The sequence below is a fragment of the Spizellomyces punctatus genome, assembly GCF_000182565.1.
Source record: "Spizellomyces punctatus DAOM BR117 chromosome Unknown supercont1.8, whole genome shotgun sequence".
Lineage (NCBI taxonomy): Eukaryota > Fungi > Chytridiomycota > Chytridiomycetes > Spizellomycetales > Spizellomycetaceae > Spizellomyces > Spizellomyces punctatus.
The window spans coordinates 1,243,208-1,266,072 of NW_015971544.1; the positions used below are offsets into that span (position 1 = coordinate 1,243,208).

General features: G+C 47.5%; 9 protein-coding genes across 9 annotated transcripts; 3 read left to right on the forward strand and 6 right to left on the reverse strand.

The window, feature by feature from the left end:
- Positions 1–72: 72 nt before the first annotated feature.
- On the forward strand, positions 73–928 carry SPPG_05301 (uncharacterized protein). Its single transcript, XM_016753524.1, has 2 exons — positions 73–453; positions 509–928. Exons 1-2 carry the CDS (start codon positions 348–350, stop codon positions 739–741), a joined length of 339 nt encoding a protein of 112 aa, XP_016607969.1. The 5' UTR covers positions 73–347; the 3' UTR covers positions 742–928.
- A 290-nt stretch (positions 929–1,218) lies between these two features.
- On the reverse strand, positions 1,219–2,554 carry SPPG_05302 (uncharacterized protein). The gene is made up of 5 exons (XM_016753525.1): positions 2,109–2,554; positions 1,983–2,032; positions 1,862–1,915; positions 1,600–1,790; positions 1,219–1,533 (listed from the first exon to the last, which is right to left on the reverse strand). Exons 1-4 carry the CDS (start codon positions 2,455–2,457, stop codon positions 1,671–1,673), a joined length of 573 nt encoding a protein of 190 aa, XP_016607970.1. The 5' UTR covers positions 2,458–2,554; the 3' UTR covers positions 1,219–1,533; positions 1,600–1,670.
- Positions 2,555–2,637: 83 nt separating this feature from the next.
- Positions 2,638–3,753, forward strand: SPPG_05303 (uncharacterized protein). The gene is made up of 2 exons (XM_016753526.1): positions 2,638–3,005; positions 3,071–3,753. Exons 1-2 carry the CDS (start codon positions 2,685–2,687, stop codon positions 3,461–3,463), a joined length of 714 nt encoding a protein of 237 aa, XP_016607971.1. The 5' UTR covers positions 2,638–2,684; the 3' UTR covers positions 3,464–3,753.
- Positions 3,501–10,734, reverse strand: SPPG_05304 (uncharacterized protein). Its single transcript, XM_016753527.1, has 25 exons — positions 10,487–10,734; positions 10,231–10,408; positions 9,886–10,167; positions 9,601–9,810; positions 9,423–9,530; positions 9,249–9,354; positions 9,072–9,187; positions 8,841–8,996; positions 8,645–8,776; positions 8,500–8,575; positions 8,215–8,437; positions 7,935–8,147; positions 7,510–7,861; positions 7,286–7,432; positions 7,059–7,218; positions 5,804–7,002; positions 5,667–5,735; positions 5,482–5,604; positions 5,342–5,416; positions 5,175–5,279; positions 4,995–5,118; positions 4,519–4,929; positions 4,285–4,463; positions 3,909–4,210; positions 3,501–3,835 (listed from the first exon to the last, which is right to left on the reverse strand). The coding sequence occupies exons 1-25, from the start codon at positions 10,720–10,722 to the stop codon at positions 3,715–3,717; spliced, it is 5,403 nt and encodes a 1,800-aa protein (XP_016607972.1). The 5' UTR covers positions 10,723–10,734; the 3' UTR covers positions 3,501–3,714.
- Positions 10,735–10,940: 206 nt separating this feature from the next.
- On the reverse strand, positions 10,941–11,996 carry SPPG_05305 (uncharacterized protein). Its single transcript, XM_016753528.1, has 4 exons — positions 11,701–11,996; positions 11,396–11,625; positions 11,152–11,336; positions 10,941–11,079 (listed from the first exon to the last, which is right to left on the reverse strand). Exons 1-4 carry the CDS (start codon positions 11,864–11,866, stop codon positions 11,016–11,018), a joined length of 645 nt encoding a protein of 214 aa, XP_016607973.1. The 5' UTR covers positions 11,867–11,996; the 3' UTR covers positions 10,941–11,015.
- A 943-nt stretch (positions 11,997–12,939) lies between these two features.
- SPPG_05306 (uncharacterized protein) lies at positions 12,940–14,182 on the reverse strand. Its single transcript, XM_016753529.1, has 5 exons — positions 13,703–14,182; positions 13,592–13,626; positions 13,436–13,513; positions 13,241–13,365; positions 12,940–13,173 (listed from the first exon to the last, which is right to left on the reverse strand). The coding sequence occupies exons 1-5, from the start codon at positions 14,042–14,044 to the stop codon at positions 13,079–13,081; spliced, it is 675 nt and encodes a 224-aa protein (XP_016607974.1). The 5' UTR covers positions 14,045–14,182; the 3' UTR covers positions 12,940–13,078.
- A 659-nt stretch (positions 14,183–14,841) lies between these two features.
- SPPG_05307 (uncharacterized protein) lies at positions 14,842–15,797 on the reverse strand. Its single transcript, XM_016753530.1, has one exon. It carries the CDS (start codon positions 15,766–15,768, stop codon positions 15,001–15,003), a length of 768 nt encoding a protein of 255 aa, XP_016607975.1. The 5' UTR covers positions 15,769–15,797; the 3' UTR covers positions 14,842–15,000.
- A 137-nt stretch (positions 15,798–15,934) lies between these two features.
- On the forward strand, positions 15,935–18,428 carry SPPG_05308 (uncharacterized protein). Its single transcript, XM_016753531.1, has 12 exons — positions 15,935–16,011; positions 16,115–16,218; positions 16,278–16,441; positions 16,511–16,700; positions 16,760–16,929; positions 16,995–17,138; positions 17,197–17,256; positions 17,317–17,450; positions 17,512–17,714; positions 17,779–17,871; positions 17,930–18,047; positions 18,121–18,428. Exons 1-12 carry the CDS (start codon positions 15,971–15,973, stop codon positions 18,278–18,280), a joined length of 1,581 nt encoding a protein of 526 aa, XP_016607976.1. The 5' UTR covers positions 15,935–15,970; the 3' UTR covers positions 18,281–18,428.
- Positions 18,316–22,520, reverse strand: SPPG_09269 (uncharacterized protein). The gene is made up of 9 exons (XM_016757426.1): positions 22,480–22,520; positions 22,057–22,270; positions 21,902–21,994; positions 21,612–21,839; positions 20,682–21,529; positions 20,517–20,617; positions 20,312–20,452; positions 20,069–20,244; positions 18,316–20,013 (listed from the first exon to the last, which is right to left on the reverse strand). Exons 2-9 carry the CDS (start codon positions 22,150–22,152, stop codon positions 18,430–18,432), a joined length of 3,267 nt encoding a protein of 1,088 aa, XP_016607977.1. The 5' UTR covers positions 22,153–22,270; positions 22,480–22,520; the 3' UTR covers positions 18,316–18,429.
- Positions 22,521–22,865: the final 345 nt, after the last annotated feature.

Consider the following 22,865-nt stretch of genomic DNA (forward strand, 5'->3'; position numbering starts at 1 on the left):
TTGCGCTGGCGGTTTGCCCGTGCTAAAAGACCAGAGCGCGTGTCGCGTGTGTGTTGTCAACTGGGGGTAATAATCCAAGGGGGTTATGTCCAAATTACGATGGTTGGGAAGGGCTTTTAACAGGAAATTACGTCCTTTTTTTTGCAGAAGTTGTCATGTCCGACAACAAAAGTTCTTTGAAAAGAATTCGCCACATGGAGAGTATCCCATCCCATCCAAAGCGTTATTTAAAAAGGGCCAACCCGCTCCACACTTCCCTCCTCCATCCATCAACGAAGATCATCAACGGCTGCGCAGCCTGTATTTGAGTATTTTTAAACGCTGCATCATCCCAATCATTATTCACCATGTCTAGCAAGTCGTTTATTGCCATCAATGTGGTGCTTGTCTGCATCGCTTTGGGTGTTGCAGCCGCACCTGTTCCTGTAGACGTTGTTTCTCCTGCTCATTTGCGTAAGTTGCGCGTAGTCGCGAAATGTTCAAGAAAACCCTGTTCATGTCCTTTCAGTCCTTAGGCGTCAAGACGTGCTGACGACGCCGCCTCCGCCTCCGACTCCTCCGGTTGTGCCCGTTCAAACCACGAACGGAAACGATAATATTCCCGCCGAACAGGCTAATGAGGTGATCGTGGGTGACGCAACTCCTCCCTCTCTCGCTCCTCCCGGATCCGCCGTCGTCAGCGCTGAAGTCACGGCCGGAAATGACAATATTGCATCGTTTTCTTTGGGAACTGGGATTTAATGCAGGAAACAATAATGAACCGTAGGCAGTGTGAAATAGGACCATTTGGAATTTATATATTGCGCAGTTTGTCATTTCACTAGAGTAGACGTCGCGGAAGGCATTTATCCTCCTTTTGAAATTGTGCACAGTTTTTTCTTCATTTGTTTGTTGAGTGAAATATACCTTTGTAGAGTCATGTCCGTTGATATCTTTTGGACAATATGGTTTTCATTGTTGAATGTCACCAGGGAAGGATACGGTTGGTTGTCACAGACTTAAGATGGGTTTGATATGCACACTGGAAACGGACACAGCAAATCATATTCCTCTTGCCATCTTACGTTTGCTCTTAAAAATGTGGTAAGAAACGTGCGACATTGGGTATGATGACTCCCGCACCGTTTAAACCTTCACAGAAACGACTGCTATAATCACCAGACAACACGCATGATACTGTGCAGCATGGCATCGTCAACCTCGCATCGTCTGCATGACTCTTTGTTCGCAAGGACCGGAGCTTAATGTCCGTCTGTTTTCATTGCAAAACAACAAATAGCTAGACTAACGACGACTTGAGCAATTCACTCCTTGTAGCTGACTGCGCAAAACTATTCTACTGCAGGGGGCAGGTCCCCATGTCCCTCTGCCTTACGCGCCGATCCGTCTCGATGCCTTCCCAATAAACTCCACCGGTGCTTAGCATGGTGATCCTTGTCCAGCTGTGCAGGTGCTGTAGTTTTGTGTCGTACAATGACAACCGGCATTGCGGCATGACGCATGCAATATGCAGAAGTGCTACCCAGCAAAAGACTTTTTGCAGAGATGACAATCAAATGATATGCCAATATGCATGCCTACTTTTGAAAGCGAACGTACTGCTTGAGAGGAGATACACCATGCGACCCCAGAACGAGAGTGTCCACAGCGAGTTCCGATGCCTAAGGTAATTAGAATGTCTGCCGTGAATGTAGTACCTCTTTTCCTATGACAGATGTTACGACTACCAGCTCGCAGATGGTTGTCTTTGGCGAATCCGACAGTTTGACGTGAACAGAGAGGCGGATGTTCTACGTTCAAAGTCCAAGTGATTACAAGTCTTCCAACAATACGATACAGCGTTAGGTTTACAAAGATTTACCTTGACTGGAAACGCCTCCAGTCTGCGACGGAACGTCTTGCGCATCTCTGTTCCCTACATTTTGAGCACTGACGAATTGGTATACATATAGCTTGGAATGCCAGAAACGCCAGCTGCAGACCATTTGTTCTAACATATTCTCCAAGTTGTGTGTCCCCTTTTCATAATCCTCTGCATCAGCGTGTAAGGAGGATATACTTCCAATATGTTTTGCACGATGAAGTAACTCTGTGCCCTGATCGCTTACCACTCAGCATTTTCACATATCCATCGTCTTTCACCACATTGACCAAAACTATTTCATCCCCGTCTTTGGCTAATGTCCTGCAAGCCCAATCGAATGCCTCGTCTGATAGAGGAGAATTGTCGATGGCAACCATATGGACACCGGAACGTGTAGATCTTTCAGGGAGGGATATGGAGCTTTGCGAAGAAATGGTTTGGAGGTTCGGACTGGCAGAGTCATAGTCCAGTAAATGGTCTGTCGGTGGTGGTGTCCCAGGAGGAGGTGGTTCAAAGATATCAGAGGCATCGGCTATTTCTTCAACGTCCTCTTCGCCAGGTTTGGCAAGAAGGTGAGGCTTGGCGTTGGTCATTTTGACCTCGCTGTAAAAACAACAAATGGCCAACGGATGGCTTTGGTAGTTTGACTCTAACGCCAAACAGTTAGCTGGCAAATGGAGGTCATCCAGCATGCAAGTCATTGGGCTTCCTTCCGCCCGTTAGTCACCTGCTTACGTATGGGGCTGAGCCTCAAGGAAAATGGCGTGGCCTCTGCAACGATCATCTGGCGAGCTCATTTACATTCCCACCCATCTCCCAAATGTCCGTCCGCAACCGCAAGAATCAAGGAAAGGACCCCATCGCACCTTTCGAGGAGGAGCTGCTGACTTATATCAATGCGAGACACGACGATTTAGTCGTTTGCGCTCAATACTTTGCCAACTCAAAGAATGCGCTTCAAACCAAAGTGTCAGACATTGATTCTGCGGGTTTTACATTGAAATATGTCGACAAAAACATGGAAGGCGAGCTTGCGCAAAAGGAGGTGCGGGTAGCGTTTGATAAACCGGTTGCAACAAAGGAGGCCGTCAAGGATAAGTTTTTGACATTGGCGAAGGAGGCGCGAACGGGTTTGGGATTGGTAAGAGATGTAAAGTCATTACAAAAGTTTACACATATTGATGGTTTGTCTCCTGGAATCAACAGGTTGTTGACAAGAAATACGTTGCACCGGGAAGCACGCCTCGACTTGACTTTTACCCTCCTGCTCAAATTCTCACAGGTGCGGCCGCACTTTGGACGGTGGGTCTGGGCGGTGCCTTTGCGCCCCTTCCACCAGTTGCAGAGTTTTATCGAAACGAACTAGGAGGGAAACAAATATTTGAGAACGTCATAATGGGTGTGCTAGTGCTACACGGCCTGGAAGCGTTGGTGGTACTCGGATTTGGAGTGTATGGACGATTTTCTTTCCTAGACTTGGTGAAATCAGCGGTATTAACCATACTGTTTGGGATGGCGTGCGTGGGGCCAATAATCAAGACTGCGGTGAAGAGGAAGTTGTTCTTGGATGGCCAAAAGGAGAGCATCAAGATCGGCTGATCAAAAATAGATGAAATTGAAACTATTCTATCGCACGGCGTATTTGCTACCGTTGGCTTTACATAATACCTCGCCGAATGTAGTCGATGCCTTACACCTTTTAAAAATTGCGTAGCCTAACCGGACAGAATCCAACTGTTGAATTACAATAGTGCATACATTCACCGACCACCCGCCGCCCCATCTCGGACGCGGTCGGTATTATATAGATACAAGCTTGGAGCAGTCAATGCCATTGTCTTTTCTTTTGTTTATCGCATAATAGCCATCTGATGTTTCGTCATATCGAATTCGTCGAGATTCGCTTCTTGCATGAGGTTGAAAATAGTCCCTTCGAGGACAGTTTCAACCATGTTTTGGAATTCTGACGTACTGTTCAAGTGAAGGGTTTTGAGCTTGAACTCCCGAAATTATGGTAATTGACAAAGTATACACAAAACTATACCTCAATATCGTCTCACCCAACTCCTTGTTCAATTCGTTAGTGGGGTCGTTTTGTTCCATGCCGATGACACCGTCTACTGAGTCGAACTGAACGTGTTCATGCACTCTATTGTCAGCAGCATGGGACTCATCCAGTACAATGCCGTTCATGGGCCGCGATGTTGCGATCTGCACATAATATGGCAGAGGCTCATGTCGCATTTTCTCGGGAAGGATCTGTATGTCCTGATCTTGGAACACATCGTCCAAGAGGGAAGTGAGGATTCCAGTCAAGAGTACTCGCGCGGATGGGGAACTGAAGGTCTGTTTAGGTAATATAAGCGATGTTTAGCTGATATTGTCTGCACTGCAATAGGCAGGTCTTTTTGATCAGTTACCTGACTCTCGATGGGCGCTGTTTCGTGATCGGGTTTCCTCTCGTGGAAGAAATTATCATAGCCCGTGTAGAGGCGGCGACATTCTTCTACCGGATGTGATCGACCAATAATAGCAAGGAAAAGATGGAACGGTTCCGGGGCTGGTGCTAAACCGGGGAATAGGCTAATGTCGCTGGTATCTGGAGTAGGGACGGGTAAGCATCAAGAGTATGGCAAAAAAAGTCGTCAACTTACTGGAGAGCGCCGAAATGGGTCGTCCCTCCTTCGTTGGGGCCTCCGTCTCCGAGACTCGACCACTGAGAGTTCCGGATGGAGTTTTCGGCGGTGTAATGGGCGGCAGAGTCCTATACTTCATCTTGGTTAAATCATGCTGGCTTCCACCTGCCGCGACCGACATCCTAGTCGAGTCTCTTCGGAGTGCTGGTGCAGCCGTCTGAATAGCGATACTCAAGGGTCTGCCTTCCCGTCTGGCCGTATCGATCACATCTTTGGCCTCATTGTAAGCAGCTAGCTCTGTATCATTCATGATTTCACAGATAACGTCCGTTTCGTACACACGTGGTTCGTTCGTCGGCGTAAAGGAGAGCCTGCATACCCTCGATTCGCCAGGCGCAAGTAATCCCGACGGCGGACTGATTTTAAGGACTAACACGAAAGAAAGAATGAATAGGTTGCTTCATGACAAATCCATCCGTTGCAAGTCCACTCACTTTCAGCCAGAGAGCTTGGTATGATCCAATTGAAAGATACATCTGCCTCTTTCTCAGTGTTGCTGATAATGACAAGCTCTCGGACAGTGGCGTTCAAAGGAATATGGCCAAAATTGATACGTTCCTGCAGAGACATATCAGGCTATGGTGGTCTTCTACCAAAAGTGCACCATCACCTACTCGTGATAGAAGTGCCATTTGTCTTGGCATGTCAAGCTCCTGCACCGATGGAATGGGATCGGAATATGCCTTTGAATCTTGTCGTTCATCTGCCTCCAGATCAACCTATCAAGAATTAAGATATTTGTGAAGGGCTCCAGAAATGATTACTGATGAGAAACACCTACCATCTCCTGCACGCCTTGACCACGGAAGGTGATGCTTCGACTTTTGCCATCGGCAACAGTGATGGGTATCTCGACCTGCAGATGTGATAAGCCCAATGCTTGGAAACAGACAAGTCAGAATCACTATCATGCTGCCTCACCTCATATTCTTTGATCTCTAGCGGCCGGAACACCCAGTCGATATGTTCTATATGACCTGGAGCGATGGTGCCCCTTCGTTTTCTACATTGAAGGATTTCCACATTGAAGTTTTCTTCTTTCAACTGTTGAATATATGCGGAATTTGTAACTTTCGTCAACGAAAGAATAGCCATGGGTAACATACATGTTCGAGTGGTGAGAGATCTAGCGTATATTCGAGCGACACGGCACCGCGGTTCATCAATTGGTAGGTCTGAAAATGGATGAGACAAAGCAGTTAGCATTACTGTGCAGCTATAACCAACAGCAAAACTAACATACTTGTACAGGAGGTTCCAGTGTTCCAATCGATACAGGCTGGAACGTATGTTCCGATGAATGAAAATGCAAACACTTTTTTGCCGGCGGTACAGAATATCCCACAAAGTTGATCATGACTTCCTTGCTCGATTGAGTTGTTCCATTCTTCAGCTTGAACATTACGGGCAACTTGTGCAATCCGGCAAATTCATGGCTGTAGGTCATGGTTACGTGCACCGCCTCGTTAGGATCTAGCCAACCGGCTTTAGGACTGATCGTAAACAATTCATTGTCGATGATCAAGTTGTGATGCAATTGCTCGTCGGTGTAATCTCCGGGATCTGCCCAGTGTTCAATCTCAATCTCCAGGTCATTTGGGAAGTAAAAAACCCATTCAACGGGCACAACGCCTGAATTCCGCAGGTTGAGGTGGTAAACTGTAGGCTGGCAGCCAACGGGAGTTGCGCCGAAATCAAAGTCTGTCGAAAGAATGTCAGACTCGGTCTTTTGGTCTGGCGTGGAGTACTCTGATTTTGAGTCAGTTGGGAAGGAGTTATCTTCTTGTACTAGAGACGATATTTGAGGCGGGTCAACGGCACTGAGGAGATTGTTGAAGCGGTGGAGGGAAAAAAGTTGCCACAAGAGGGATTTAGAAAACCCTTCGCAGCGGATATCCGTGACTTGGATCAAAGGATGGACACCAACAGCTAGTACGTCACACAAGTGCTGTCTCTGCGACTCGGTCGCAAGCGAAAGGAGACTTGGTGAGGAGTGTAATGACTGTGGCTCCAAAGTATAGTAAACTCTGTAGCGATAAGGGACTTGTTCGGAAAGCCGAACCCTCACTCGCAGCGCCTGATGTGAGCGCGCAGGCAAGATCTTTGACTTTTGGACAATTTCAAGCCCAGAATCATTTACGTTATTAGGAACTGGCTCCCCTTCTTCCTCGTTACCCATCTCATCACCTTCCTTTCCGTCGTCGGTATCGGTTTTAGACTCCCTTTGTCTCGTGAGCTCCAGATGGTAAACCACGTCACATTCCGTCGGATTGTGCAGAATCATCTCCCGTTCGACGAGAGAATGCACTAGGACGGCGCTCAAGTCTAATACCTCTGGTTGGGCCACAATCTTTCCGTATGTACCCTGACCGACTACTGAAAACGTGGTGCGACGTTGACTAAAGTCTGGCGACCATTGATGATCATACGCAACGCCAGGCTCTGAGAGCAGGTCAATGAGATTGTAAGCGATCCGGGTTAGAGAAACACTCGCTTACCTCTCAACTCATGGTGATAGTAGCAAGGTAGTTTAATTACCCAGTTTCTTGCTACGTTTGGTGCAAAAGTGCAGACGAGGTCCATTGCACTGTTGGAGGCCAGTTTGCCACTCGTCGGCTCTATTGAGATAATGGAAGAATACTGCCGAGGGATTCTCCACTGTGTACGTCCCGCAGGGCGGCATTGTGAGATAGGTGATTTAGGTACGCCAAAACTGCTCAAGTACCTCAAAATTCACAGTAATTCGTGATGTATTTCTGGCGGGGAAGGTGCGCTTGGCAACCGCACCGATACAGGTGGGCTTGAAACAGAGCGTGTTTTGCGTCCCCAAGGTGAGATGAGGAAAATATCCAACACCTCGCATTTGAAGGTCCTAAATAACAACAAAAGAGAGCTTGGTATATGTGCGTGGTAGTCGGCCAGTGAGCATTGCATCCCCAGCCTACCTACATAGCTATTAGCCGCTGAGCTGTTGAATGAGCATTTGAGTGCTTGCTCGTAAACTCTCTGCTCACTCGGAGAAAATCTAAAGACAAGCAACCGAGATTCATTCTTTTTGAGGAGTCCCAAGCGTGGTTTGACCGTAAATGCCGCACCACCCAAGCTTGCGAGTGCCGTTCCACCGCCAATGCCCGTCAATCCGCCATCAAGAATAGCAAAATGCACGGGAGTGTCTCCGGTATTGGAAACCCGAACCGTGCGATAAACGGATTTGTCAACGTGACAGGAGGGGAAGTCCAGACGGGTCGCCCCAAAGTCGATTTTGGGGATAAAGGTGTCCTGCTCTGGAGAAAAGGTGTTGCTATCCGTATGATGTTATTCCACGTTCCGCATCTCCTGTACATCAAGATTGGATGAAAGCATCCGTTACCTACCCTGTAACCATTGGCGTAAGGCACCAGGGAGGAGTGAATGTATCTTGGTTCACCAGCCGAAAGTTCCTCATGCTCTTGAAGTAAACAAAGCACTCCAGCTGGGCTCCATAGATGGAATTATCAATTGTAGGCCGAAAGTTTACACGAAAGTCAGTAGTGCTTTTAGGAAGGATATCTGCTACTACTGGCGTAACGGTGAACACCGGCTCCTCCCTACAAAAAATCACGAATTAATGACAACCCTGCAAGAACGACGATGGTGACGTTTGAATATCATTACCCACTATTCTCCCCTGGGACAATCCAAACGCAAGACATCTTTCCCTTTGTATTATTGGCAATGCGGATGTATTGGCAGTCAATTACTCGGTACCGAGAGCATGACCCAAAGTCAATATGGGTGTCCACTAGGGTAACCGCTTCCGAGTCGCCCGTGTTTTCGTAAAAGTATTCGCTAGCTACTTTACAGTCTTCGTACGTGGAATCGACAGTGTTTTTGGTTACTGCAACCGTAATTTTAAGATTAGACGTTTGCTATGCTTGATGCATAGAAGGTTATGCGTACTATGCATATTGGCCTGCCCAGGGTCTACCCAGGAGAGAACTCCTTGATTGCACGTTATTGTTCCATTTTTGAGCATCTACACCAGAAGGAGGGTTAAGGTTGCTGACTTTCCCAATCCCTACAGCCTCTTTTGATGAGAATATACCTCTTCAAGCTGCTCTGGACCAAAACTCCACAAGCCATTTTTCTTCCGTATCTGGTAATTCTCAATGTGCTTTTGATGAAATGTTGCGGGTCTTCGTTTATCGTTGTAGCATGTTCCCAGAATATCCAAAATCTGTCAAAGCACGCTCTCATTAGCCTTCATTTGTTACGTCTTGTACTCTCTCTATTGGTCTCACCAGCCCATCATGATGCTCCACCAGACAGTACACTCGTCGATAATAGTTGATAGGTTCAAAGGGTGTGAACTTTACAGTGAGTGCGACTGAAGAGTGAGGTCCAATGCTGCCCCAAGGTTTGTCGATTCGAAAAATACCGTTGGCTTCGGTGAGGAACTATCATTCGCGCTCAATTTAACATGACGCTTATCGGTGTTTTTGACTAAAAAGCAACAGGATGCATGAACTCACCTGGTAGAATGCAGTAATGGGGGAGTGGTTTTGCAGAAAGAGTGCTCTGGTAGCAGTTGTTGCTGCCGGAACATCGTTAAAGTTCACTACGTTGGTATTAAGGGTGACTTTTGGGCCTGAAAAATATAGAGAATCAATATCAAGCATCCCCGTCCTTGACTTTTTGCGTAGCCATACCTATCCCTCGACCAGAGCAGGTGATACGAATGGTGTTACCAGACAGAGTAGTGATGTCGTAGTAATCAGTGGACTGCATCCCAGCAGCGACAGGGGTATAGATGATCTAAAAAAAATATTTCAATGTATAAGGTCCTCATAAAGCAGGATTGAACTCTGCTCGTCTGGACGCACCGTAATATCCATACTTTGACCGCTGGGAACAGTTCCACTCAGAGTAGAGAACTCAAAGTAGGGATCGGTATCGCTTTCTGGCTGTTTAATTCTGAAATTTGCGTGCACCTGCGTCGGGTAAAGCATCAAATGTTGAGCTGCAAATCACCGCATTTGTGAACTGGCATGTTGAGCGCACCGCTGAGAGATTTTGCAAAACAAACTTCTTCTCCACACTTCGTCCAACGAATACGTCCCCAAAGTCAAATATCTTTTGATTACCCTCAATGGCAAGAAAAGAGAACTTGCCGAGACCGTAAACGGTCATTGATTGTTGAACTTTTGATTTTTCCCAATGCTGACGGTCCCCGAATGTGCAGACGGCCGTGGCACCAAAGACTGATGCATCCTAAAGGTTTGGGTGGGGCATGGACGATCATCTTATTCAGCGTTCATATAATAAGATATCTACAAGGGTCAATACCTCTGGTTTAAAGTCCATGGTAACAGTCAAACTCGAACCGGGTGTTAACGAGCCAGTTCGCGGCGAAATCGCAAAGGGTTTCTGTATTGCCCACTCAAAATGGCTTGCCAGCTCCCCCACGTTTTTCAAAGAAAACGTCTTTTTGGCTGTCTCGCGCACTGGGCACAATGTAAAATCCACCGTTTCGGGAAATTCTAGGACATGCTCCGGCAGGGTTGCTTTGACAGGGACGTAAAACTTGCCGAATGAGGTCGTGAATTCAATTACGTCGTGGTAGTTTTCCTGATTCAAACGTTAGCTAAATGCCACGGGCTACGCTAAGCGCTGATTCAAAGGTGAATTCACCTTGGCTACAGGTCTAAATGTAATCGGCACTGTCCAATTCATTCCCGCACTCAAGGTCACTGTTTCCGGAAACTCCATAGAAAAGTATCGCGTTTGTGGGAGCTTGTACTTTATTTTCTGCGTTTTCATGACCACATTTTTGACTACGAGATGCTTGACATGCTCGCCTCCCGGTTCCCTAGCATCATAGCATCTCGATGAGCATGGTTTTCCTGGACAATACATGCATGGTCTGTGCTTGTAGTGAGTGCCTCACCAATGAGTGAAATGTACCAGCTCAGCACAGTCAATCCCAAATTGTAACCTCCTGTCATGCCTGCTGGGAGTGGGGATGTACTCTCTTTGTTTTCCTGGCAATGAAGGTGGATGTGGGTTTTGGGTAGGATTGACTGCATCTTCGACTGATTTGTCCGAACCAAACGTGACGATGGCGGGATGAATTGTTGTGTTGCCGGCAGCACCGGATTGGGATATTCGTCCTGCTGTTATCATGTTGTCATTCGGTGTGCTCGAGAACACACTTCCAGGACACTTGGAGAACGCGTCTGCTAGATCGTCGCGTACAAGCCACCTCAGCGGAGTTTGCTTACGATTTTGGCAACTTCCACAAAATGGTGGAATTGGATACAAATTTCGAAAGCTGCATCAAAGGTGGTCATACTGAAGGAATAGCGCAAACTTTATGGGGAATTTTAAAATCAAGTCGAGACTTGGTTGGATATCTTATGTATTCATGATGCATAGAAGTGACAGCAGCGACGCTACTTGACTCGGCGATCAAACACTTAAGCCTTTGCCTGGGGGCATTTTTTCCATTGGAACTGGTACTTTTGAACGATCTTGCCGTCTCTACATGATAGATGGCAATGTAAGAGATGGAGAAGAAGACTAAATATGAAGCTGCCGGATGAGGATACGTACACAGAGTCAGTGGTGAGGACACCTCCAGCTTTGGGGTTCTTGGTGTTCGATACGAAGATGCTGGTGTTGATGTTTACCGGACGATCTTCGCCGCAAGGGGACCAAGACTGGGATGTAAAGTCAATCTCATCACGAATGGCGTAGTTTTTAGCGATGGGACCGTTCACACTCATTTCCGTCGTAGTCTAAGGGAACAAAGGATTGAGCTTGATGTGGGAATATTATGAATCGATATGCTACATACGGTGCGGCCATCTCCCTGGAAGTAGTAGATGGATTGCTGACGACCGGTGACATCCTTGTCAAGCTCGGCCCAACCACGGAAGTCCGCAGAGGCAATCGAATATTGCCATCCACCAGGAATATGAAGTTGGACGGTCAACTGGCAGTTCTTGCGGTTCTCAGTTCTGGGGATGCCCGGGCCAGCGGACGCGATGAATTTATCAAAGAGAACAGTGAAGGACTTTTTGTCATCTAAAGAAAGATAGGAAATTTGTTATTAGCTTGAACTGCAGATATGACCATTTTTCGACTCCGCTTGCTCCTTACCGGCCAAGACGACTTGAGCGGAAGGAGGAGATATGGGACATCCAGAGCCATTGTAGCTGACGCCCTTAACGTAGACCTGGTTGGGGTCAGGTGTAGGTTCAGTAGGAGCAGCACTGGCGGCAGTGGCAGCAAGGGCGACGAGAGGAAGAATGGTTGTAAGCTTCATGTTGAGTTCTGAGTATGAGGTGCGTCGCGGAGTGAATGAGACTAGACCCAATGCGATGTGGGATGCGACAGAGGATGGGCTTGCAACCACTGCGTTTTTATCCCTTTTCCTTGGACAGTATCTTTTCGCGCCTTTTAATTCAAGCCTTCATGTTGAAAAGTGTGTAAAGTTTTCTGTGTACTTGTTTGGTGGATCACGAATCATGCGTGTTGTCCCGTGTAAGCGAGTGATAAACAAATGCACGAAAAATGGCTACGGGCGAAGCATGCACCTTGTGGTTACATTTGTGAAGGCACGACCAATGTACCCCAGGATCTCCCAAATTCTTGCTTCTTTCTACATGCATTTGGTTGTCAGGTAGCAAATGCTCCGCTACACAAATTTACCCAAACGCTTTGAGTCTTCAATCCTATGTGAAAGACAAGAGAAAAGGCCCCCAAAAGATGGCTTTTGAGTGCTTTTGTGGCTTTTTACAGTGATCTCTGTTGCGCACATTTTTTGTATTTTGGAGGGTTGATGCCCAAACGTAGGCAAATCGATGAAAGTGCTGCACAAGCTGCACAGCCAAAAGGTTGAAAGGCTCCACCACGAGGATCCGCGCGACTAAGCCTCGCGTGCGCGCACTCAAAAAGCTAAAATTGCCTTGATCGGCGCAAGCACAAGCTATTTTCCTGCAGCCAACACATTTCCTTCAATGGGAAGGTTTAAAGGCCGCTCTCTCGTGATGCAAGGCAACTTGGAGGTTGCGTCTTTCCTTTGATCGTACGGCCTGAATGCTGGGTTGAAAACACTGCCGACAAGTGCGCATACTGATCATGCAACTTGTAGCGGTTGGCAAACATACCCTTTTCTTGTTCCCGCAAGGAATTACACCGAGCTGCTTGGGTTGTAGTAAACAATTGGGCTGTTTTCAGAAAATGGCGTAGCCTGTTTGTTTATTCCTTTCTTCCACCAATTCTATCGCCTCAAAGTTCATTAGTTCGCCAACTTTTGGAGGGGGAGTGGGGCATGGTCGTCAATAGGGAGGGGCCTTCGAATCAATATCCGTAGCACGCTTTTCAATTTATTGTATAGGCAGTCCGTCAGTCCTACCGACATCCAACCAGTAACAAGACAGCCACGGCGACCAAAGAAACGGCGATCATAGTAACAATCTCAATCCAAACGCCTAAAATCCAACAAGGGTATATTTGCCCCATCATGCTAAAATCTTCACCGACACAACAGCTCGTACTCGATCCCAATTCCCATACCCATCTCGTCCATTTCCACACAAGGAAGTTGCGCCCACACAAGGTTCTTCGTGCCTATCAATAATACTGAGATAAGGACGATGTACGGTTTGAAAAATCCCCATTCAAATCAAGAACTAACCCGAAAGGTCCATCCGATCCGTGCTAGTAACCCCTTCTGAAAGGAACATCCAGAAATGACCATTGTTGCATGAATCCAAGCACTTATCGCAGGGTTGAGTTACGTGGTATCCAATTACATTGCCACTGTTGGGTAAATGGAGAGCGTTATAACGGTCTGCTGTATAATGAGGAAACGTGGATATGATCACCGTACCATCCCAAACAGGCCACATCTCGGATTCGGCAGCGGCAGTTCCGAGTCATGTAATCGTGGTCTACTAGTTGGACTCGGCTACAGGACAGAAACCATTGTGAGTATAGTGATTCGAAATTTTGTTACATAAAAGGATGAGGGAGTGCGTCGACATACTTTGATGGTGGAGTATCCGTTGAATACAGCTCAACCTTTTCCAATGACAAGAATTGACGGTCATCCAAAGTCCGGCAGAACGACCAAGGGAGCATGACAGACAGAACTCACCCTCAAATCCCCCAATAAAATAGCTTTCATCCCCCTAGAACAGACTACACTGTCACAATGTCGGCAGCTCAAAGTGCACACCGTTTTTGATCGAAAATGCGGGTGACTAGATGTGCCAGGTCGGGGTGGTCGAACGACATCTCCTCGATCTTGCGCTCGGGGATCTCGGTCAGGAGTTTGTGCTTGGTGGGCTGGATGCGGGTGGGGGTGAGGGTGAGGTGGATGTTGTCGCGGACGGTGAAGGGAACGACGTTGGTTCGGAGGTTGGAGAACAGTGAACGACGTACTGGAGGTTCGGGGAAGCAGGGAGGAGCGAGGACGGGGCAGGTATGATGACGACATTGCCTTTTTGTCGTTTCTAACAGGTAGGCAGATGTTCGTAGACGGCGGAGAGAATGTTGAAGATACCGGCTGGTAGCGAATATTATCCCTTCTCGTCACGCCAAAAACCTCCGCACACCACCACCGCCAGCAAAACAACCTCAGAAATGCAAAATCCAAATCACTCCACACCTAAATATCCGCAGAAAAATAGCTTATGGACCAATCGGATATTTTTGAATGTTGGTAAACTGGAAGTTTGGTCATCTGCGACGGAAATAGAGATTCAGGATTTGCTTTGGACGACGCTGGAGTGATATCCATTCCTTTCTGTCGGAGATTTTTTGCAACAATACAGCTAGCCTGTGCACTACGGTAAAAGCATGAATTTTCAGAGTAGGACATTTTGCCCCGGCCATATACCATTTGCAAGAAGGGGTTTGACGACAAAGATATGACCCATTTCGCAGGGCGACGATCTCTCGTCACGTCATTTGCAGAATACAAAGGTATCGAGAGAGTCCCATCTGTCGTATTCTCCATACCTTTATATTCCCTGACACATGAAGCCTCACTGGTAAAGAAGACACCAGCTGTGCTAGGGGCAAGTATGATTGGTGAATGCAAGCAGCAGCAGCTGCTCCGTCTTCAAGAAATAAATACAATTCGTGTGAACAGGTCTTTGCCAATGTGTGCCAAAGAAACCATGTTTCTCAAAGGTGACATGGCATTCAATGCCTTTCAAAATAACACTATAGTAACCTTTGGGCATGAAATGAAAGGTGCAATCTTTCATAACTGCAAACCGCGGAAACCAATTGCAAGCTAATGTCAGTAGGATTCGTCATAGACAACCAACGCTGAATCGACAGAGGGGTGTCATGCAATTTATATATATATCTATGAAAGTTGAATGCGCAACGCCGTCCAGATTGGCTCTATCCTAACAACAGAGCTGCTCCACCAAAACCATTTCCTTACAGTCTTCTCCTTTTTGGTGGTCGACAGCCCGCATGCCGCACCTTTGTAACATCAGTCACACGGGTAATCCTCCATCCTGCCGCCAAAATCGCCCGAAACGCCTGATCCCGTCCAGGCCCAAACCCCTGCAACTTCAGATGGATCCCTTTCTCCATAACCTCAGTCTGAATGTTCACACCATGATAGACTTTCGGTTTGTCACTAGCCTTCTTTTCTGCAGGTAAGTTAGAGGCAAGTTCGGTAAGGTGTATGACTGACTGATAACCAGCGTCGGGGGTACCGCGTGCTGCTTTGCGAAGTTTGAGACGCCCAGCAGAGCTCCAAGTCAATACGTTGCCCTCGGGGTTTGTAAGGACACAGACGGTGTTGTTACGATTGGCTGTGACGTGAACGATATAGTGATTGTCGAAATTGGGCCTTATGTACATGTCGCTGGCGGTGGAGATCAGCGACGCACGCCCAAAATTCTCTCTGCGTCCTTTGGGGAAATCTTTCCATTCAGCGTCAACTTCCATTGCCTTCTTCGATTTCGGTGTACTAGTGCGAAGCAAATCAAAAAGTTGCGACCCTAGTGGAGTCATGCTCTCCCCGCCGTTACTGTCACCCAGAGGACTCGCTTTGGTATCCCAAAACCCGCCCTTCGTTCCAAACGTTCTTGAACAAGCGCCGCTCTTCCAGGCAACCGTGGTGCCGTTGGGCACGGACCTCCCCAGTGCTGGCGGTCGTTGTTTAGCCGCTAGACATAGCCGTCGAAGGGAGGACATGGCGTTGAGAGAATCAGCAGCGAAAGTTGTCGCCTGCAAAACGCTCCTACTGCAGTGCGACATCTCAGTTGCCATGGCGACACATTATATTGTATCTATCCATACTGGTTCGAAGCAATGGTTTGATGAGTCAGAAAGCAACACCCAGCTGGGCAAAGCTTTTGAGCAGATCTTGGCTTGAGGGTAGAGCATCAATCACAGCATGATAGACAGAAGAACTCAGAAATATGATAGGCAGCTACGGTATGCGCTTTTACCTTGTGAATAGTTGGGAGTTCTGGTCGCTTTTTCGCTCTCTTCGAAGTGGCTAATGAATGACTCGGGTTTGGCCTTTGTCATTTCACAGCCTGTGGCATGCACACGGCCAATCTGCACTGGAAAACGCGAACGTATGTCTTCTGAACGGGTCGGCAGTCGGTACTGAAATCTTGAAGAATCTGATCCTTCCAGGTGAGTGCACGGTTTGCCTTTGCTGTGGACCATTTCGTGTGACTGGTCTCTTCACCTAGCGATCGGTTCCTTTACGGTCGTCGACGGCAAAGCAGTGGAAGTGGCTGACTTGGGAAACAACTTCTTTCTAACACAAGAATGCTTGGGCCAATCAAGGGCAAAGTGCGTGACCCAACTGTTGAATGAATTGAATGAAGAGGTAGAGGGCAAGTTCTTGGAAGAGGTATGTGTCATATGCGCTTTGCATTGGAATATCTACCATTCAGTATCTCAAGGTTTGGTTGGTATGCAGGATCCTACGGTGCTGATAGAAGCGAATCCATCGTATTTTCAACAATATTCTCTTATCATTGCGAGTCAATTACCTACATCCAGTTTATTGAGGTTGGCTGATATATGCTGGGAAACGAATATCCCGTTGGTGATTGTGCGGACGTACGGCTTGTTTGGATACGCCAGGATAGCTGTGAGAGAGCATCACAGTACGTCACGTCGCTGGATCCAGGTTACAGTTCCATTCTAACTTCTTCTCTCATTGCAGTTGTTGAGACACATCCCGATCAGATTGTTGACCTTCGCCTTGACTGTCCCTTTCCTGTCTTGCGTGACATGGTGCAAGGATACGATATCAGCCAGCTGGACTCAATGGCCTATGGTCATATACCGTATATTATCCTGCTACTTATGTGCCTCGAAGAGTGGAAGAGCGTGGTAGGGTTTGTGCCAGTGGCCTGACATTTTTGCAGATGCTGATGACGCTGACCGCTAGTTTGCAGCATGATGGGAAACTACCGCTGACAAGCACAGAGCGATCGCAATTTAAAGATCTCATTCGTAGCAAGCAACGGGAAGATGTGGGTGAGAATCAGAACTTCGAGGAGGCTTTGGCTGCTGCCTACCGAGCATGGACGCCGACAAAGGTATATTGCCTTACCATATCTTTCATATCTTTATCTGCTAAGAATTTCGTATTTTCAGATACCTTCTCATATTCAAGACATCCTTCAAGATTCAGCGGCCGACAACATCACGGAGCATGTAAGTTATTCTCACCATGTCTTTTAGTTACGGCCCAATTACCTAATCCAGTTTTCGTAGACGCCCACCTTTTGGGTGATTGCAAGGGCGGTTCGCGACTTTGTTACGAATGAGGGAGGAGGATATCTTCCCCTCGCGGGTACAGTCCCTGATATGCATGCGGACACTGAGTCCTACGTGAAACTGCAAACCATGTAAGTTTCAACAGTTTGCTCAATCCTGCGGTTAGTCCGTAAATAACTTGATAATTGTTAGCTACCGTACAAAAGCCCGAGAAGATTGCGCTGCTGTAAAGGAAAGGGTGAAAAGTATCCTCGTGTCGTCAGGAAGGTCGCAAGATGCTGTGTCAGAAGAAGAGATTGAAAGATTCTGCAAGAACGCGGCCTATCTGAAGGTTATACGATATCGTTCGCTCAAGGAGGAATACGAACAGTGCACATTGACGGGGAAGAAGATTGGTAGGAATGCGTCAAATCTGAACGAATCCCATCCTTTACGGCAATCTGAATTTTGCTGTATCAGGCAATTGGCTCTCGGATCCCGATGATAACATCGTGTTTTATGTGTTAGTACGGGCCGCAGACCTGTTCTACGAAAGAATGCAACGATATCCAGGTATGTTGTCCTCCCATTTAAAGGTTAACTTGCTAGCAATATAACTCAATGTTTTCAGGCGCAGGAATCGAGAATGTGGACGAGGACATAAGTCCAATGAGGCAGTGTGTAAGCGAGCTTCTAGCGCAATGGGATAGACCAGATGCAGCTGTATCCGACGATCTTATTTTGGAGATGTAAGTCACTACCAACGAAGACCAATTTCCTCTTTAAGATGTCCTAACATGTGCTCATCCACGTTATCCCCAGTGTTCGCGCAGGTGCTTCGGAATTGCACACTATCGCAGCATTGCAAGGGGGAATCGTATCGCAAGAGATCATCAAATTGCTCACCCGTCAGTACGTGCCGTTGAATAATACTGTCGTATTTAACGGAATAAAATCTGGGGCCTCGGTGTATGCGCTCTGATAGAAAAGACAGAAACTGACACCCAAACTGTTGCATCGGAGAGTTACTTTCATTGAAATCTACTCTGAAAACTATACAAATATAATACCACAAAAACAAAAACTTCGGAAATTGAACACGTAGCAGTTCCAATGAATACAATCCGTGGATTATGCCCCCTGATCTGCTCCTTCCCTAGACCCATTTTCCCCTTCTTCCTTCCTCCACCATCCCAAGACTGCGCTCAAGCCCGCCTCCGACAATTTGCGCCGCAAAGTTCCTCCCGCCACAATACTGCTTCTTCGCTCTGTTATCGATTCCCTCTTTCCATGACCTGCGGACTCACTAATTGCCGGGGACGGGGTCCTACTCAGAGGTGCTGGAACATCCATTGTACCCAAGAATCCACGTACATCCGATGGCAGTCGTAACAAGGGCGGCGATTGGCATCCTACCTCCGTGTCAGTACCCTCATGATCCGAAGTAGACGTTAAATCATCGGACGACTTTTCATGCTTTAACGGAGACTGGAACGCTGCAAACGGATCCCCTGAGCGCAAGGGGGATGATTGAGGCATTGGTGTGCCCACAAAATCAGTGGGTGCCGGGTTCACGCTTCCTGCCAGAAGCTTTGCCTGTTTGGCATGAGTGCCTTGTATGACGTCCATCAACGCGTCGGATGACGGCGATCGACTCGCGGAACCCGTAAAAGCCTTTCCGCTACCTTTGCTTATACTACCCGTAATGCTCTTTTGCCGCTCGCGATCGCGATCGGAAGGTTCAAGGATTTTAGAAAGGGTCATGAGTTGCTCTTCGGTAAGGCAGGGAGGATGTGTGCAGTAACTGTGCAGGGTGATGGGGAGTTGCGACGGAGATGTTGATGGAATAAGGACGTCCTCATCTTGGTTGAAAGAGAACTTGTACCGTTGGTACTCTCGAATGGCATTGATGACATTGTATATCATCCGTTGCTTTTCGAAATTGATGAGTCCATTTGACAAGACTTTCTGGTTTCCATCATTTAAGAATGTCAGATCTTTGATGATGAGTCCAAAGAATGGGAGGAGAGGTGGTTTGGACATGTGCTCCAGTTCGCGGTACGTTTTGTAGTTGCCACGGTAAGACAGTCGGGACTCTAGGTCCTGATATGCGGATGTCGTTCGTGACGATAAGCCCGCAAATGTCTTCTTTAGGCGTGAGACGGGCCCCGTATTCAATCCTGATAGAATGGCCATGGCAGTGTTGTAATTTTGTAGCTCCATACACCTATTTGCGATCTTAATGAACGTCTCTAACGCTTCGGACCGCTTTCGGTGTTCTGGAAAGGAAAGAACGACAGTTCCAACCCAGTAGCCTACGCGGTTGAATCGGTCGATGTACGCCTGTAGTCGCTGGGCGCGCCAGTCTTTCGCACCACCACCCCATAAGAGAACGGCAAACTCCTCCGGTCGGATGGCTCGGAACATTTTCGAATCGACCAAAGTGAGCTGCTGGGCAATCTTTTTGCTGGACTGGGAGAGAAGGTCAAAGTCGCGAAGTAGAACTTTGAGATCGTCAGGTTTCTGCCCATCGCCCGCTGAATCAGGTGACGAACTTTCCTGCTGTTTCGAGTCGAGATTTTCGAGCTCGTGCTGGACCAGAGATTGGATTTGTTTGGCGTACGAGCTGTGTTCGCTTGCTTTCACGAGTTCCAGGAATTTATTCAAAGCTGCCATTGTTTCCGGTTCCACGAAATCGTAGCAGTATTCGCCCACCTGTGCGAAGTGTTAGGGGACCTCCCGGAAAGTGGCAGGAATACCGGACACTTACCCATCGCTTGACCAAACTGACGATCCGATTCATAATGTTTGACGGAACCTGTGAGTTCTCCATTGACTGTATTCTATCCATTTGCTTTTGATAATGCTCAGTCAGTTTTATTACGAATTGATCAGCCGATATAAAATGTCGAAACGTCAGCAGGAACGTATTTAAGTAGGATAAATCTGTCGACATAGTGGGTCAGAACTTTGTGTCAAACGCCCACCGTGGACGCCCACATCTGGTCTTTACCTGGCTCTGGTTGATCTATCAGTGCCTCCACCAGGGCATCCACAGTTCCTGCCGTGATTTCGTAGCCGTGCTGCCTCAAATTCTTGATCAAGACTTCTTTTCCTGATGTGTCCAAGCTTTTCACAACAGCTGGTAGCGACTCTGTGCGTAATGGAGAAGAGTTAAATTGCATCTAAACTGAGATCTGCTGTCATGACTTATGTACCATTTAGGCTTTCGTGGCTGGTTGTACCACTATCTTTGACTGCAGGGGAGACGGCGGATTGCTGCTTCTTTTTCTTTACGCTGACCTTGGAGGCCATTTTCCTGCGAAGCAGAAACTCTGGGTTGGACTCTGTTCTTGCAGGATTGGAACATATTCAATACCTACTTCAACGTAAATCCAGTGAGAGATCCATATTTCTCTGGCTTCCCGTTCGCTTCTACCGGAATGTCATTGACACTCGGTCTATGATTTGAATCCCCATACGTCTCGCCCACCGGTTCTGTCTCCGCTCTTTGCCGCCCACCACTCGTGTCAACCTTGCTACCAAAAAGTGCCATGACAGACGATCGCCCTTGTTTTTTTGTTGCCAAGGAAAGGAGCGGTTCAGATGAGGTTTTGGAATGTGATGCCAAAGACTGAAGACTGCGAATGCTGGCGACGGAATCTCGGACGACAATGTCAGGCTTCTGCGACGCTACTGACGCACGTCGACTACTAGGTTCATCATCTAACAAAGAAGGATCTGACTTCGCTTTTGTTCGGGATATCGAGGCGTAATCATACCGCACTTGATTCTTCCATTTGCGCTGTTCAGCCGCCGGCTCGGTTGGTGCGGCATCCGCCGCCCCACTTTCGCCGCGCGAATGGTACCGAGACTCGATATATAGTTTGGCAAGTACGGCTTTTTGAGCCACACTAGCTTCTCCTCCGCTATCTTGGTCTGAGTCTTGGTTTGTCAGCTGATCCAGACTTTTGCTCGTCCGGCGACTGCCGCGTCCAATCGTAGTATCTATGCCGGGTCTATGAGACAACCTTCTCCGGCCTGCCCAAGTCTCGTACTGCCCCTTTGCAGCATCCTCATTCGTTCCCTCGTCAGCTTCGAGTAGTGAAGACAACGATGCCTCCTGCTTCTCAGCCCCGCGATTGGGATCCTTATGCTCGTTGAGTCGCTTGTTCTTGATTTTGATGATGATCGCAATTGCTCGTCCCATCGCCTCGAATATCTCAAAATACTAGCAAGATTCCCGTATTATCAGCAAGAAGCTTAAACAGTCAGCTTGCGGCCGGCAATGTTATACTCAAATACGTACCAACCTTTTCGGAGCGGAACTTGAACTCCCGCAAGAGCCCATCAGCATCCATGTGCGAGAAGCAGAAGGTTTGTTTACCTCGATTGTGGGAGTATTTGATAATTTCCTCGATGGGAAATTCTACAATCAATGAACCCTTGCTTTCGTTCTCACTAATGTGAACGCCGAGAAGATCAACTTTGACAAACACCTCCTCATGGCCATTAAGAATAGGAACTACGCTGGAGGCTGGCTGGATAAAAAGGTTAATCCTCGAACGATCCGTGCAGTTGTCAACGATTCCAATGAGCATACCTGAGCAAAATACCCCACACCTTTCTGCAGTTCGAGAAATTCCGTTAGCACATCGGCTTCTTGCGGCCCTGCCGCAAACATAAGGGATGGCTTCTATAGGTGGAGAAGCATAAGATGGGAGGTTCGCAGAGAGTTGCATTCGGAGAAAAATTCACCTCAGAAGCTTGGGGCCCCCCAGATTTATCTGGTCCACCTTTCTTGCCTGAGAACGCCCTCTTAACAAAGCTTTGTGCGGCACTCTCTCGTCCCATGATGCTACTGATCCACAGTTTACAAATTTGACATTCGCCGGATAGTTAAAGTGGAAGCGGGGCACGGAGTGGAAAGTGGGAGATTTATGGAGTAAGATGAGCGTATGCCGTCTTTGATCTGTACAGTGCACAAGAGGACATGTGAAATTAGCACTTGTGCTGAGTCAACTGGTAGACGAAAAGAGATGCAAAAAGGAGGCCATCTCCCGCTCTAGTCGCAGAGGAGGAAGACAGCTTAGCAGGTCGGACCCTCATGCCAGGTTCGACATTACCCACGACGTAATCCTCTCTCCTTCATTTGCCACTCGACTAGCTTATTCTGCCTACCTCTTCTGCAAAACGATGAAAGCAAGTTGACCCAAGTTGTCACACGAGTCTCCAACTATACTAGGGCACAAGGAGCGATAGAGGGTTCAGGTATACCATCCCATTTTACCATAACAACAAGATCAACATAACACTGCACGCCACACAACTGCCCTCCACCATTGTTGTTGCACATAAATAGGCACAATAATAGACTATCAATTGCGATTTAGATGAAGAGCTTTATTGCTTTTGACATTGCATAGGCATCACATTGGAGGGCATTTTATGTTTTTTGAATAAGCAGGGAGCAAAACAGCATATATCGTTGTTGCCTTCCAATCATTAACAGAATGAATGAGCTAGACTAATAAGTCCGGCCAGCAATGGAACCAAAACGGGTATAA